The sequence below is a fragment of the Zeus faber genome (genome assembly GCF_960531495.2).
Source record: "Zeus faber genome assembly, chromosome: 12".
NCBI lineage: Eukaryota > Metazoa > Chordata > Actinopteri > Zeiformes > Zeidae > Zeus > Zeus faber.
In genome coordinates this window covers 7793905-7811545 of record NC_137196.1, presented here as the reverse complement: position 1 = coordinate 7811545, position 17641 = coordinate 7793905, and the positions used below count along the sequence as shown (strand labels likewise).

The 17641-nt window shown below is 42.3% G+C and overlaps 1 protein-coding gene across 1 annotated transcript in view; it reads right to left on the bottom strand.

Annotated features, from left to right (window-relative positions):
• The window catches only part of st6galnac3 (ST6 (alpha-N-acetyl-neuraminyl-2,3-beta-galactosyl-1,3)-N-acetylgalactosaminide alpha-2,6-sialyltransferase 3), a gene marked incomplete at both ends in the record, with an annotated part of 55198 nt that extends 41043 nt beyond the window's left edge, over window positions 1–14155 (bottom strand). The window contains one exon of the mRNA XM_080011006.1: window positions 14138–14155. Coding sequence (XP_079867132.1) covers window positions 14138–14155 — 18 coding nt within the window. The remainder of the gene's footprint in view (window positions 1–14137) is intronic.
• Window positions 14156–17641: the final 3486 nt, after the last annotated feature.

Below are 17641 nucleotides of genomic sequence, written 5' to 3'. Positions count from 1 at the left end.
GTGTGGTTTGAGCAGCCACACCTGACCTGGGTCTAGGTAATTGAGGCACAGGATCAGAGTGGCTGCGTACCTGTCGCTTGTTGTTTGGTCTAACAAGCAACAGGTAAAACCCCCATCACCACACACACTCAGGAGAGGAGCCAGTGTCATGACACATCTCCATCTGCTCCGGGCGTTGTTGTATCAAGCCCCCCTCTCCACAATAAACGGTGTTTTCTCAAGCCCATCGTGTGTCTCTTTGCCGGAGGGCCCTGAAACTGCCACAGACATATACTGCCTTTGAATTGAAGAAGAAATTTCTCACTCGCTTTCCATGACACATTTCTTCTTACTGTACAGAGATTTTGTTTTTTTGTGGTCTCATTTAAAGTGAAGAGATCAACTATTTGGTTATCAGGCTGGTATTGAATGGCAAAGAATGTTTGAATACAGGATACTGTGAACTGAAATCTGCCGATAGAAGTCTCAAATTTTCATAGCCAGCTCTACTGTTGTAGAGGACGACGTTTTGATGAGGACACAATGTGGTAACAATAGGGCACTTAGCGAATTGAGACGTAGTGAGTACGCACAGTCGCACACCTCTCGTATAGCTCTCCGCAGGGCCTACATTCATGTGCTACGAGTATGATAGTTAAAACTCAATTGCCTCTCTCTTATCCTGCACTTTAACTCCACTCCACCAAGCCTCTGCACTCAACAATTTTCAAAGTCATTGAAAATGACTTCTGGCATGCATATAGTGTGTGTGTGTGTATATATATATATATATATATATAGCATACCCTTATATCAGAGGTCTTTAAGGGCAGATGGTCATTGGAGCGCAGCCAAGGAGATGGTTCTGGCAGGACAAAGGCTATGCAGAGGAAATAGCCACGGCTTCTGGTAACGCACTGAGAGGGACCGGACTATTCGGCCCACAAATCATCAGAACCGCAGCATCATATCTCTCCAAATGCAGCATGAATACACAATCTGTGGGGCCCACAGAATGCCAAAGTTCATAAGCATCTCGAGGCACGTGGTGATGCGGCAGAAAAGGCCCATGTGAAGGCCATATTTGGATTACTATGGTATGCTTATAAAACCATCTCATAGGTCATGGGTTTGATGTCAAGTATACTGTATTATAGCATTAAAATACTGCACACTGCACATGCATAAAAACAGTGACAATCATTTTAAATAATCAATTGACATTTATTGTAGGGCTGGGCAACATTTACAAAGTCAAATCATCATCAATCACCATCAAATATTTTTTGACAAATACCTCGATATTGATCATTTGACAATATGTCGGGGATGACTATTGGTGCCTTCTTAAGATTTACACACAATAAATATTTAAGAAACAATCATTAGTAATACGGATATTATGACTAATCAGGTAGAGGCATTGATTAGAACGGGCTATGAAGTTCAGAAAATTGCATTACTTTTCTGGAAAGTATACTTGAAGACAACATCTAACTTTATCACGATAACTATAATCCCTGACGATATATCAATCCCATGTCACCATATTGATATTATAACCATATATTTCCCAGCCTTAATTTATTGAATGTTCACATTTGGTAAGCAGGGTCATGATACACATGAATCCCTATTCAGGCCCTTCCGTCTGATCACAATGTGGGTCGTAGTCTGCACGTCGTGACGCGTCTCTAACCAGTCTAACCCAAGTCCTCCAGCACCCAAACTTTAAGTAAGGCTGCTATAGATAATCATATAGACAACTGCGCGATGTGCACCAATTACTTCCACTCCACTGCCCCTCGGCCAGTTGCTTTCCCTCTCCTCACCCCTCTACCTATGGATGGTTGAAAGGGCAAAGGCACAGCAGGAACCCTCTGTTGAGGAAAACATCGACCAGAGAAAATCTATTTCAATTTACTAGATGAGAGTGCAAGATTGCTGACATTTAGCGATTGATATTTCCCTGGAAACTCCATAGCAGCCTGCTACAAATCCATAATACTTTGTTGAAGATAACAACAGAGAGCATGATTGTTCACTCGAAAAATAAAGCGTTTGCCATTAGCAAGACGGACAATATATAAATAAGATTCTTTATCAGTAAAAACCAGTAGAAGACAGTATAATGCCACAGCTAAATAACTAGTAATAGCAAAATAGCTCCCCCATTAGGTCAACAAGTATGTGGCAGACAAGGGGGCGTGGTGAAGCTATGGTCTGCAGATGACTGTGCTGACTTCATCCCATTGCGGCACAGCCGTACCGGGTCTACCTGATCCGCCTCATTTTGCACTGATTGGTCAGACCCGGCTGGGAGAGTATTCTTCGTGGTGCAGAACACAGAAATGCCTGTAGACCAGTGCACGACCAAAAAGAAACAGAGAAACTGATCATTGCTTGTATTTTACGTTCCAGTTTTGCCAGCGAGCCTTTTTGTTAGGATGGTTAATAAAATTCACGCAATGTCGGCGCTCCACTGCCAGAAAAGACTCCGTCTCCCTCCCCAAAGCCGTACCAGTGGGTAGAAGCTCCCACAAAGTACATCAAAGTGTAGATTCAGGTTAAGTTCACAAACATAATGATAAGTACATGTTATTTCCTCAAGATAGACACAGAAAGAGTAATGAATAAATCTATAGATAAACAGATTAATAGATTTATCTTTTGACAGATGACAGAGGTCATTTCCGTTTTTCTCCTTCCTTAATATTTTGAGGGATGTTTTGTCAATGTTAATAAAAAGGCCAGTAGAGCCTTCCCTTCCACAAACGGCAAAGTGGAAGAAAAAGCAGGAGAGTAAAGCCCCTACACACATGGCGACTTTCCTGTTCCTGCAGCTCAGCTCATGGTTATGTGAATGGGAGCAGGGATCTGTTTTCCGGGAAATCTGTTCTGGCAATTTATAATATTTTATATTTACTATACCTAAAAATACAGACTCTGACCCAGGGTGACTATACCTAAAATAATTAAACAAATCCCATACCTTAAACCAACAAATGACCAAAAAAAATTAACTGGTCCCTTCCAGGGGACCTGGTTCCCCGGAAAAGCATGGTCCACTGGCTTCCTTTCCCCAGGGCGACGACAGACTGCCCCCTCCTCCCTTCCTCGGGCTGCTGTGCTGGCTGGTGAAGGCATGGCCGGACTTGGCTGTTGCAGGGGCTGCTTGGAGGGGTGGCCTGGCTGCTGGATGGTCCTAGTGGTGGCTGCTGAGAAGCTAGCCGCCAGCGGTAACTGTGGTAGTTGCTGCGGCTGCTTCTCGCCCTCAGCCAGACACCCTGGATGCTGCTGTGGCTAGTCAGGAGAGGGTTGCTGCTGTGTCCCTTCCTCGTGCCGGAAAGTCCCTGTTCAGGTGCCAGTGTGGCAGTTTCGCCTACCACACCCTACCCAAGTGGCATTTTCAGGGACCACCGGCACAGAAACACAGACGACGGGGTTGTAGACATTAGTTTATTGTAGAGAGTGGACTAGGTGGATTAAGCCCAGGAGCAGATGGAGATGTGTTATGACAAGGGCTCCTCTCCTGAGTGTGTGTTGGGATGGGGGTTTTACCTGTTGCTCGTTAGATCAACCATCGAGCAACAGGTACGCAGCCACTCTGATCCTGGGCCAATTACCTAGACCCAGGTCAGGTGAGGCTGCTCAAACCACACCATCTCCACAACACAGGTATGAAAAAAATGTTTTTTATAGTAGTCTGCCATAACTAACTTTTAATATAATTGTAATGTGAGCTACAACTGTAATTGTAAAAAATAATCTCTTGAACTTAAACTTGAAATGATTCAATTGATGAGTGGGATATGTTTGTACTGCATTGCATTAATTTACTCCTATGTATTACATACTGTATATGTTTGTTCTTTGTATTTAAATCAGGTCTTGATCAATAAGCAAATCCTACAAAAGCTCTAGGTCAGGGGTATCCAAAATTTTTTCACTGAGGGCCACATACAGAAAAATAAACGAAGGGCTGGGCCACTCACTAGAGGTGAGGTATATCGCCTCACCTCTAGTGTATTAAAAGTAAGCAAAATCAATCAAATGTAAATAAATTATACTTGATAATTGAATATGCTTAAAGAAAAAAAAAACAGCCTACATCACAGCTCTCCATTAATGTGTTTTTATTTATTTTGGTACAAAAATGGTCGGCAGCACATTCTCAAAACAGCAGCCTCAGATTGTTTCTTAGTCAGGATGGTGATCCCCCTTCACAGCCCTGTATTAGGCAGGAAAATAAGGGGAAAACGGTATGGGTATAGTTCAAGCTTGTTATGCAAATACATTAATGGGCATGTTAACACATCAACTAATGTTTGTTAGAAAATGTTATCAATTTTAATTGACTGAATTTATTAAGTAATTGGGCTTATTAATCCATGAATACTGTGTTATATATTTTTAAATCACCTATAATGGGAACAGCGTTCCACTCAGTGGGAGCAGTGATGCTGCGCTTTGGACTGAAGGATGGCTGGCAGGTCAGGAGTAAGTTTGGTGGTTGAGATGCGAAGGACATCACAGAGATGGTGTCGGTTATTTTGGTTCTCAATCTGCTTTTTTTCAGAGTTAACAGAGAAAATGTTTGCTCACATATGTATGTTGAGCCGAACAGACTCATCATTCTTTTTGTGTGGCTTTTCCAAGCTCCGGAGAAGGCGGGTAGGGAAAGAAAGTTGATGTTGATTCTTCAGAGAATTGATCGAGTCGTCGATTTCTGATTTCAGGGAATTAAACCGCTGCAACTTAGCCAGCGAACATCAGAACGGGAGAGTAGGTCCCCGGATTCAGCATCGACATCAGATAGGAAAGATTGAAATTCTCTGTGGTAGTGACCTTGTGCTCGAGTTATGTTGACAGTTTTCACAACTGAACTGTCTTGGCACAGAGGGCTTCTTGGTGGATGATACAGTGCATTTTAACAGCCTCACCTCCACTCTCTTGGACCTTGGCGCACACCATAGAGGTCATTCCTTTGCGCTCGCCTGTCATTGGTGGAGCCCCATCCGTTGTAACTTCACACAGCTTGTCCCATTTAAGTCCCATCTTGTCAATTGCATCTGACACAGCTTCCAACATGTCCTTACCTGTTGTTGTGCCCTTTAGACTCCTAAGATGAAGCAGCTCCTCCGTAATGCAAAAGTTATCATCAACTTCCCGCAAAAAAATTAACAGCTGTGCTGTGTCTTTGGCATCTGTGCTCTCATCACATGCAATCAAATAAAAATCAAAAGCACAAGCTTTACCTGACACTTGATGTTTTAAGTTAGCAGACAAGTCTTCGATTTGCCGCAGAACTGTGTCTCTGAACATGCTAACTCTTGTTTTGTGGAGAAGCTGCCTTGTTCAAGACAGTAGCTCAAACTATTTTAAAACTAAGAAGTACAATACAGTCAAGCGCAAGTTTCTTGTGCTGGCCATATTCCATTATATTTTTTCAATTTGCTGTGGGCCAGTTAAAAATGGACCACGACTCACAGTTTGCCCGCGGGCCATAGTTTGGACACCCCTGCTCCAGGTCTCATGTAGACTCATATAAATAAATTGATTGCGCTCTTTACAAAAACATTTGTATGTATTTGTAACATTTGTACTATGTAGTTTTATCTTGTATTTCTATGGAAAAGGCTCGCGTAACAACCTGCAGACGAAAAGAAAATGGACCTCTTTTTGCAAAAGTATAATGCAGAGCGGCTGACATGGCCAGTGGAGCTGACATGGCCAGTGGAGCTGCAACAGTGGATTAACATGGATTTAACGCGCCCGTACACTGCGTTTCATTATTATTATTTTTAAATTCATGGCCCAACCTTTGTGATTTTCTAGTTGCCGGTTTTTGCAGACATACAATCCATGCAGATCCTGTCTAGATGGCAACTACTTTGTTGACTAGTGCATGCAATTTTGCGAACAAAGGTGAAAGCCAGCTTATATTTGAAGATAGTAGGAGTTGGCTCAAATACCTGATCACGGACTCATCATTATGTTATTAACAAGACAAGCTGTTTAAGGACACATGTAAATATATAAAAAAATGTGTAAAGGTAAAACATATGCCAAAAAATATCTCCATAAATTTGCTATCCAAACCAGTGAAAAGAGAAAGAGAGAAACAACAAATACATTGGGTACAAATACACTGACCTACCATTTTTCCAGTCATTTTCCAAGCAAAGAATATTGAGTATCGTGATACAGCTCAAACAAGTCCATTTAAACTGATTTGTGTGCCATGAGGGACAAACTATTACACACATTATTATTTAGACTTTTATGAGATACTTGACTGAAGGTTAAGTAATGCTAGCATACTAAGAGCTGAAGTTAGCTTAAAAGAGTAATTTAGCACTTACACACAATTTGTAATATAGTACTTAGCAATGGCAAGACTTTGACAATAGGTTATAATGCTAGTTGTTAATGTTACATTTATTGATACATGCTTACACCTGTTCGACACTATGTGGCATTGGCAGTTTTTTGAGAATCTATGTTCATTCCTTGAAAGTACTTACATACACGACTCTTGCTGATTTTCCTCTGAACAAGTTTGAAATTTGGCGGATCTTTGGCTGCAGCACTACAAATGGCAATCTTCCTTCTTATTCTTCGCTATTTTCTTTGTTAGTTTCAGGACATTTCTTAACCTCTTAACCTTAAATGAATACTGATTCTCTTAAAACGTTGTTGGATTTCTAAAAAGGCTCGCTAGTGAACAAAATGAACAACAAAATGAGATAAAGTCTGCTTGTGCTAACTGCTGATGCATTTTGAGAGAGAGGCTTTGCCTACTTACAAGTTTCGACAAACACATTAACAGGCATCAAGACAGTATGAGCCGTTTGCTTAGATTAATCCTCTTATACCGAGTTGCATAAACAGCATCAGGAAAATGTTGTTTACTACAACTTTTGCACACTTTTCATACAGTGCCATTTCTGTTCCCCACAGCAAATTCACAGGTGGACATCTAAAATAACCAATAAAGCCTCTGCAGTCAATCCCCTGACAAAAAAACCCAACACAAAACAACACAGTAACAAAAATCAGCAGAGAGCTGTATCAACCTGTAATTGCAATAAACGGCAAAAAAACTACATCCACAAAGGCTGAAACAGGACAGCTTGAAGAGACATAGAACAACATGCGCAAACGTGTTCAAAACAAAGCAACAAGCTCACTGAATACATGTTGTGCTCTCTGCAGAGAACCGCTTCTCCTCAAACCTCTGCCCGTTTTCTTTTTCACAAATGACTGTGCAACAGAAAGTTCTACATCAGTGAAAAAAAGGACAGAACATGAAAGATAGTATAGCCTTAAAAGAAAATGACTACACTTTGTTTAATATCCTTGTTTAGTCACCAAGCTGTTTGTATCCGCCTGCCTCTTCAGTTCGCTGTGGCAATCAACCTCCCAGTGTCATAGCTCACAGCACTGCAGGGATTCCATTAGGTTCCCATTGGGGATAATATCAGTAGCGTTGATTTGTTTGATTAGCAAAAGCCCTCAGGAACTGTACTTAACTACGACCAGACATGACTCCCACTGAGCACACCGCTGACTTCATAGCATAACCTGGCACTTCACTGGATGAGAGCCATGGAGACAGAAAAAGAGAGAGAGAGACAGAGAAAGAGAGAGAGAGAAAGGAGACTGCATGTGCTTTGCACACTTCAAAGCCAGGATCATAGGCAAAGGGCCAAAGATATAAGCAAGTCACCCACAATGGGATGAGCATAAATCATAACTACTCAAGACGCTAAATTAAGCCAAAAAGCCGGTCTGGAGGGAGCGGGAGGAGATCCAAGCTTGTGGTCGGGCAACACTAATGCAATTATAGGGATTTTCTGCCTTCTCAGAGGCTTGGTTCAAGGGCGGAGCATGGAAAGCTCAATGCGTGCTGCACAAAATCAGCCATGACTCAGAGATACAGCCATGCCTAGTGTTGCCACCTTACTGTCTGCAAGTCATGTTGACAATAGTTTACGAAAGATTACAATGTGTCGGATAAGAGAGGTGAAGGGTGTTGTAGATAGACCGGACTAGAGTGGATCAAATTGAGCTTCACAGGCTTGTACTGTACACCAGCCCTATTTAGGGGGGTAAGAGCACCGGCTCAGTAACAGAACAATATCCTCGGATTCATTGTTTTTTCAAGGACTTCAGCAGAATGGCTGCTTGCCATAACTGGGCTTGAATCCTGTCTGGTTGCATGAACATTGAACTCCTACCGGCCCCACTGAACCATATAGGTTCAGTGGGGCCAGTAGAATGCCCGCCTTGCATTTCTGCATTCATGTTGAATTGTACATTTAGACAACATACCTCAGTCAGTGCCTTAGTCTATAAAGGGTGTCAATTTTTATTGTACATGGCCACTGCTGCTCTGTCCCTTTCCAGGTTAATGATTGCCCAGTGCCAATGGGCCGGCAGAACTCACCAAACAGAAAATGAGCAGATTGCTTTGCCAAATGTACAATGTGCAGCTAAGCAAAGCCAAGCATCATTCAGCGGTATAAACCACTGTAACTTTAAATTATGCTGGAAAGTAATTACGGTGGATTAGAATCACTATATGGCCTATGGAAGTTCTCTTCATATCATATACCCTCAAGTTAGCCTGAAGTGAGCAGTAAAGAACAACAGACTGTATGAAAATATAGTAAAGATTTTTTTCCATTAACTGATGTTTTGGTCAAAATACTAGTAAAAGTAAGAGTAAAAAATGTCCCTAAAATTAAACTAAATTAAGTCCCATAGCAACAGAAAGCATTGGGAAGACAAGCGTCCCGACAGTGGGGACACACAGGTTTTTTTGGAACAGTACGGAGTAAGGACTTGGAAAGTCCCTTAACTCAGCTGTGCTTAAAAATTTGGTTTCATACTTGTGGTAAACAAACGAAAATAAATAAATCTAAAATAAAAATACAGGCATGGGAGCCGGTGTGCAGGGGTGTCAAGGTAGCAGATTAGTAGCAGCTCTGCTGTGCTACTCCGTTTGCCCAGAGCGGCCTTTTCTTTTATTTTTTGAGCACTTGCCCCTAGAGGTCTCTGTACAAGACTGTAGAGGGAAAGTGAGACCCGATCAACAATGGTTACTGGAAAGCTCTGAGAGGCGAGGGGGAGAGCCTCTGCCCCCTCCCTGCCCCCCAAACTGCACTTACACCGTTTGAATTCTCACATTTTCCCTGGTGGATAAAAAAAATAAATAAATATAAATAAAAAGTCTGTTATTAAAATCAATGCCGGACATTGACAGAGTCGGTCGCCGATAGATGATTTCATCGTAAATTGGGCCAAGCCTACTGGAGGATCATGTCCTGACTAAGGCTACACTTCAGCATGGGAGACGGCCAGGAAGCTATCAGATTGGGATGCTGCTGCCTGGATCTTCAATCTTGGCTCTGTCTGGGAACAACAGATTATGTTGATGCGCCTCTTGGCACACAGTCCTCAACTGATGGCGAGTGGAGAGCTCACGCATTTATCGGAGAGTCAAGTGTTAAAGAGGTCATCTTTAATCCCGGCGTGGAGTAACCCTGTAATCTCATGCAGAACTGGCCAACGGCACCATTTGCTGACTGTGCACATTTTGAGGGGTCAGAATGGTGTAGATAATAAAGTGACACTGTCGTGTGATGTCACGGTCGTGTTGTGTGCGTCTGTGTGTGTGTGGGGTGGGGGTGGGGGGGTCACACAACGAAAGATTAAAAAACAACAGATAAACAGTAAAGCCCGACAAGCCTCCTAATTGTTTTTTTTTTAATCCTGTTTGAAATTCATCGGGATTCTGACGTGTTTCATTACGTCTCCTTCAAATGTCACACACAACGGAGGGGCAGCCAAATTCCGCCATTTCATTTATTGGAGTGCAATCCATTTCAGTTACCAGTCCTTTACTTTAAAGTTAAGAGAATTAATTTAAAGAGAAAGACGGATAACTCGGCTCCTGGTCAATATGTTTGTGGCTCACGAGACCACATCTTTGAATGGGGAGTCGTGTTCTGTCCTGCATATCACCCTTTACATTTCATATTTAGAGGCACTAATTAATTGTGAGCAACACAAATATTTGTCAAATATTGCACTTAAGAACAGCGTTGTCTCGCTTGTCAGTCGTCTTAACAATAGAGTATATAGCGCCAACCTGGTTTTTCTGTCTAGAGCAGACGAAAATTTGTGCGCCGCAATTGTAAAATGTAAATTGTGAGCATAATGTATTTTCTTTATAGTTATTTAACCCCAACGCCTTAAAAAATACATTTGCTTCTATTTCATTTCGTTTTTTGAAAAGCGTGTTGGTTTTTGTCTTAAAAAGTATATTCATGGGAAGCATGGAATATAGGCCATTTGATTCAATTGTTATATCAGTACGTTATGTTTGTCTACGAGGCTGAATCTACATTAAACAAAACAAAGTTGTACTGTGAACATGTGCAAAACGAGCCCAGCTACACAATAACATCCAGTGTGAACATTTGGTCCTGGCACATCCAGGAGCACTTCCCATTGGGCAGACCCACTTCAGATAGGATTACCTGGCTAACAGAGCAGGGCTGGTAATATCTGACAAGATCAAATATAACCACTAATCTTGCCAGATGTCGATGTGACTTCCTTGCTGAATGTAGTAGCGTATAAGTGTAGGGTCAAAAAGCCGGCCTGCTTATTCCTGCTGCAGTATGGATTACTGCCCAGCCATGGAGGGAGGTTATCACCCTTGGTAACTACAGCAGATAAGCTACCCAAGCATTGGCTTCTGTGTGTGTGTGTGTGTGTGTGTGTGTGTGTGTGTGTGTGTGTGTGTGTGTGTGTGTGTGTGTGTGTGTGTGTGTGTGTGTGTGTGTGTGTGTGTGTGTGTGTGTGTGTGTGTGTGTGTGTGTGTGTGTGTGCGCGCCTGTATGTATGTGTGTGCGCGCGCCTATATGTATATGTGTGTGTGTGTTGGCACAACAGATGTAGGCTACATTACCATGATAAAATAGCCACACGCTTAGTTGTACCACATTGTCTAAAAATAGGTTCAAGGATGAAATGCAACAGTGATGGATGGAACAACGACTATCTTGTGTATTTCAGCCACAAGAGGCAGGCAAAAACATAGGCAAAATCATGTGAAGATTCCAAGCTACCTTCGCACTCAAGTAGTCTCGGGCCCCTCCCAACATGCCAACAGTGCCCCAAGTTTTCTGTTAAACCGTATCCGGGCAGTTATTATCTGCCTGACTTCTGCTGCAACGCTGCCTCATGGGTCCCTGGAGTCAGAGGGCTATCATTCATCCCCTTAAGTCTTGAGAAACTAAACACTCCCAACATTCAATGTGGTATTTGACACACCTTGTATTTGCGTCTGTGCATGTGTGTCTGTATCCATATTACAGCCCATGTGTTTTCAATGTAAATCATAAATGCAAATACTGTAGACCATACTTTCCTACTTGATGTGTGTTTATGAAAACATTTCCTTTGTATTTGTATGCATGTACTGTTCTAATGTCGATGTACACAGGCACCCTACTGCGTTCCAGAGACAAACCGCACTAGCTATGTTGGCCTTGTTTTACCAAGCGTAGTCAAAAGAAACATTGACAGAGCCATTCCTTCATGAAAAACACAATGAAAATGGAGCACAACAATTAAAGCCTTTCTGAGTCCAGCACAGCTCTTCACGGATGAGCTCACGCCAATTAAAACATGGGCTAACAAAGGGCAAACCCTGCACAGCGCACCTCTTAGCGTAGGGCTCGGTCGCCAGTCATATCGCATGTTAGTCACCCCTTGCTACCACACAGGCTGTGACTCATGTTGGTTGATTTTTAACACCTTCTTCCCTGCCCTGACACTGCCCCCTCAAATTCTGCAAACTTACTTTTATACTAAATGTAGGGCTGTGCCTGACCCAGAATTGTGCGACTCGAATCGGATTTTGCTGTTCAATAAGAACATTAGACTATTCGGCAGCGTCACTTCCAAAATGAATTACGGTTTTCCGGGTTCCCGTGAACGCAGCATCACTTCCAGAACAAATTAGTTTTCCGAGCTCCCGTGAACGCGGCACTGCTTCCTGTTTTGGAGCGCTTTCAACCGGAGAGCGGTGTCCGCGTCTTCTAACGTAATATTAGAGAAGTCTATGATTCCCCTTATATTTAATTACCCATTGAAATGTTATCCCTGTGCATTTTTGTAAGCCTCTATTTGTTTTATCCTGTTATTGTAATCCACACTGACTGACAAAAAAATGAAATATAAAACGAAAAAAAAACTACTGCTCAACTTCAAGAATCTTAGTCGACTGACGGATCTCCGACAGATGATTAGACTCATCGACTTTCAGGGTAGCCCTAACCAAATATACATATTTGTCATGCTTTTATGATGATGACGACCAAAGCTTACAATTTTCGGGTCTCTCCTTACCTTTTAAACAAACGTAAAAGTCAAAATTTATCAGAACCAATGTACTATGAGATGTGCATTCCAAGGAGAATATAACAAGTTGGCTATGGTTTGTCTGCGGTGTCAACCAGTACCGGAATGAAGGACTAGAACACATTGTATTCGGGGCAGTCTACACATGCTATTGTCCAAGTTTGAGCCACATGGGGCTGGATTTGTGGAAGGAGATAGTTAAAAACTGTGTTTTTTTTCCACCCCTGTTAAAGTCACGTGTAAACATTGCAGACTACTGATTGGTCACAGATCATCACTGCATCATTGCCTCACTGCGTCATCATTGCGTGACATGACACATCCCAGACGCCACGCGTGCAGACACAGCGGTTCGGTGCTCTCAGTTAAATAGCAGCGTTTATGTTATTTTGTGTGTGTTAAGTTTACTAGTTCAAGGACTCGGTGCACGTACGGTAAGAACAAGCCGAACTTAAAGAAAGCAAAAGCGGGGCAAGAGAGGCAGCCTACAAGCGAGGCTACGGCCTAACCTGCACAGACCTGCCCAGCCAAGTCTCTTCCTTACCGACTCCCGGTCACTCGTCAACAAGATGGACGAAATATGACTGAGGATTACTTGGCACAGCATGGATAGCTGCCTGACAATCATTACAGAGATTTGGCTGGTGGACAGCACCATTCCCGACCTGGTTATCAAGCCAGCGGGCCGCTCTGTTTAACAAGCAGACAGGACTGCAGACGGTAAGAAACGTGTGCATATATGTTAATAATGACCAGTGTACAGCTACAAACATTGCTGGGACACACCCTTCCCCAGACATAAAATACCTGGCTTTGAAATGCAGACCCTAAGCCAAATTCCAAATGAATGGTAGTCTACAATAAACACAAGTGTGTATTCCATTACAGACAATGAATTTGGTTATATGTCATCTTAAATTGTAGTTTATTATAACATTAACCTGAATAAATTTGTATTGCGAATAAGGCTTGTACATTGTTTCGTCACACACGTCACACTGAGTAACCTGGACCCTGTGCATTGCTGCCCGCAGCTATATTTATTATTATTATTATTATTATTATTATTATTATTACCACACAAAGCTAATTCTTTTTACCGTACTACAATTCTAACACAGTTGCATTACTTAAGTTTGGAAAACAAATCAAGGACTGGATCTTTGAAACTGCTGATTCAGGATTGCTCTCATTAGGTCCACATTCTAGTAGATGACTATGACAACATCTAGACACCTATTTTTGTATTACAGGCTCTGTTATGTCAGGGTACTGGCTATGACGTGCCTTTGTACACTTTAACGAGCATTTTAAGATGAAGTACCTAGATACTTTTGCTAGTAGTAATACCAGTGCGGTGCATTCACTTTCACTTGAGTCATTTAGTGTCAGGGTCCAGGGTATTTGTACTTCTAATGTCTTTTTACTTCAAGTAAGAGGTGTGAGTACTTCTTCCAGGTGAGGCCTATTTCACATTATAAATGGGGGTTGGGGGGGGGTCCTTTCCACATAACGGTGACCACTAAACGAGGGCAGCCGCCATTGGAGTGTCTCAGCATCACAGCGGTGGTCGCTCTGATTGTAACTGATGTGACATCCATTACAGTGGCACGCTACGAACAAAAAAAAAAACCCCAATAAAAAAACCATCACGTTGTTGTGTGTTTGAATTACTGTTATTATCCGGAGTCATTTCCGCAAGAAAACACGCGCTTACCTTCCACATCCAGGCCATTCTATTCTAAATGCTACGCCAGCAACGGTGGGCCGCTTGTTATTTGCGCTGGACGCCGTTCCGCGTTGCCGTCCGGGCGCGCTCCGTTCACCGCCGCGACGCGGACGCGCCGTCGTTTCCCCGGACCGTCTGCGTTCGTGCGGCGGGGAACCGTTATTCGTCCTCCCTCGGCATTTTCCATGGATCCGGGACGACGCTGAACGGCTACTGGCCGGTGGACGCGCAGCCCCGCCCCCCCCCCCCTCCCCCTCCGCGTCACGTGACCGCGCATCACCCCCCCCCCCCCCCCCCCCCCCAGCTCCAGCTCCGCGGGGGGATCCGCGGGACAAGGCTGTGCGCAGGTAGTAATTGTAATTGTATTGTTACACCAATCAACCGCTTTTTATTCTTCTTTCCTTTCAAACTCTTCGCTTTCTTCACAAATATCCCCTTTATTATTATTATTTTTTTTTTTTTTTTTCAAATTTGGTTACAAATGTTCAATATATACTTGGGAATTTTTATACAATTTAGAAACATTCTGTTATTGTGAAAATCGTCGCCCATTTATTCGTTCATGTTTGGGTTTTTTTTTTTTTTGTTAACAAAACTACATCTTATCGTTTATTATGTTTTTACAAATCTTCGATTATCGTTGGTTATTTCCACATATTTTATGTATTTTTTCCATTTAATGTGGCCACCGGTCACATTTGCGTTCGGCCTAAACAAATGTAGTCGCATGCGTCCCTGACCTCCTCAGGATGTGGCCACGTTTTAACTTCACGTGTGAACAGGTGAGCGCATGAGCATTTGAACCAGCGGTGGTGGCAGGGACGGCCCTTGGGTTTTGGTGGCCCTAAATTTAAAAAACAGTGTTGCCCCGTAACAAAAATGAATAAAAACAGGTGTACCACTTGCGGCTGAATGGATAAACTAATTTCCTTGCTTACAGCAGTCATCGCATAACAATGAAAGCAATGAACCTTGAATGCTGATTTGTGCTAAGTTGGTTAGCAACCCAAAAATTACTTACTTACTTCAGAATGTTTAGTAACAGAACACAATGAGATAACATAACTGCTAATCCATTAGGTGTTACATAACAATCCCTCCAGCAGTGGATTACTTGTGTCAATCCCTACTTAGAACCGACTGCAAGATTGCATATTTGCTGCATATTTTGGTTAGCGGAATAACATTTTGAATTATGTGGCTCTTTGACGGAACCACAGACATGTGTGGCCCTAAATGAGCACATAAACTGTTTATGCCTACGGCTGGCCCTGAATGGTGCCTTTATGTGATTGCAGTTTCAGTTGGAAGGAATAGAATCTTGAAAATGTGTCCATCTCTCTGAATCTATTGCCAAGTCTATAGTCAAATCTATAGTCATGGAAATTAGTTTCAGTTACATACCATAATATCTGAAGTAGAGAAGGCTACCTTGCATGCCTGCAAATAATATTTGCAGGGATGCAAGGTATAATTCTACATATATAATACTTTAATCCAAGGTATACAATAATAACCCTAACCCCATATAATAAGATGGTATGCAATAAGATGGTTATATTATAAACATCTTATTGCATACCCATCTTATTGCATAGCAAGTAAATGTTTTATGCCAATAAATGTATTTAATGTGGTGGGATTTCCTATCAAGGACTTTAAACCCTTAAAAGACCCTAATAAAATACATATATAAGTAGACATTACGAATAATGATACGTATTGATTTATTAATCTATGTCAATAGATTAATGTCGCTGTACCTAGAATTTACAATTTGGTCAAAGTTGAACACAGGGATTAACTGTACATTATAGAAATTATTATAAAGCTATAAACACATATTCTTAACAGAGACTTAAACACGTATTTTACACCAAAATATTAGTTGTGTCAAATGCATGCTGCGTCAAAGATAGATAGAGATAAGGCAGATATTTTTAGGCTCACAGTGTGTGATTCAGGCCAAAGGGAATGCAAGTCGTCCATTCTTCATCTGCATATGTATGATTTTAAATCCCAAAAAAGAGGTTTTTCTTCTTGTGCTTACACCCGCTGCATCACAACACTGTACAGTTGCCATGAGGTCACTAGCAAGACAGAATCACGCCAGTAGAGCAGAATAAATAGGCCAAACAATACACTAAGCGCGAGGCAACGGCTGACTGCACAGACAGAATCCAAAATAATAATAACAATAATAACAAGAAGGGGGCTTCAGGATGAATACCTATCCGGGTTAGGGCTGATGTAGTTGATCTTTTGAGGGACAAGAAGGGAGGAGTTTTCAGACTATAAAATCTGTGGTGGCAGTTTTTGTTTTTGTTGTGGTTTTGTTTTTTTATAGAATTGAGACAGGGACGTGAGACGGAGGCCTCTCTGAATTAGATAGATCAGATAGCAGAGGTGAGCGGGAGTGGTTTCAGTTACCTGAGGACGACGATGCATTGTTGGCCTTTATTGAGGATTGACGAAGTGACTCAGCAAAGGGGTGGAATTGCCATTTTGGAAAAAAACTTGACGATCATTTCTTTGGTTTTGGAGATATTCATCCAAAAAGTATTTTTAGAGTTGGTCCGTGATATTAGTCGTGGTCAAGGGCAGGTCATGGCTGGTGCGAGCGCTCTTACTGTATGGGTCTTCTGTATAGTGAATGAACAGCATTCTTGAGAGCGTCAAAGCTGCCATACAACTCCCAAGCACTCTTTATGAATGTTGGGTTAGGAAGCCTGAGCTCTACAGGATGAGTTGATGGTCCAGTTTGAAACAGCACCAGTTTCTTGGCCAGTACAGGAGAGAGTCTGCTTGATATTAAATACAGATCAAAAATCTGCAGAGCCTGGCCTTTCAGTTAGGTTCATCCAGGTGGTAAAGGCCAGTGTCCATCAGGAATGGAGCCCTCCGGCTAAAATGCTAACTGAATTGAAAGAATTGGCGATTGGATCGATCCAAGCCATCCCAAAAGAACCATCTAGATCACAATAATGTGCTTGAAATTGCCATGATTTTCACTCATTTTGTCAAATAATATCACTGATGTGGATTTCAAGGCTTATACATTCAAAGAGAGACCAACGATAGAATTGTGCTGATGTTAACGCCGAGATGCAACATAAATTGTATAACCGAACTGTGGCTCAATCACAGTTCATTTTTGATGATGTCTCCTGATTAAACCATTTCCACAGAATTTCCGCGTTATTAAATATCCCCAAGGATGACTCAAACAGATCCTTGGAAGTTACGCAACCTTCAAACAGCCGGCGTTCCTTCAATTACACGGCAGGTGGGCCCGCGAAACCAGGCCAGGTTTGGTGTGGCCATCGATCGTCCAAGTATTTCTACATAAGCTTTCGGGGTCGATAAAAGGAAAGTCATCCGCCCGACATCTTGCGTTTACTCATCGTGTTGTACGGAAGCCGCTTCCGTCTCTTTTTTTCCACCCGGCGTGCGGATGCTGTAATTGAGTTCAGCTGCCGCCCGTCTTTTCTG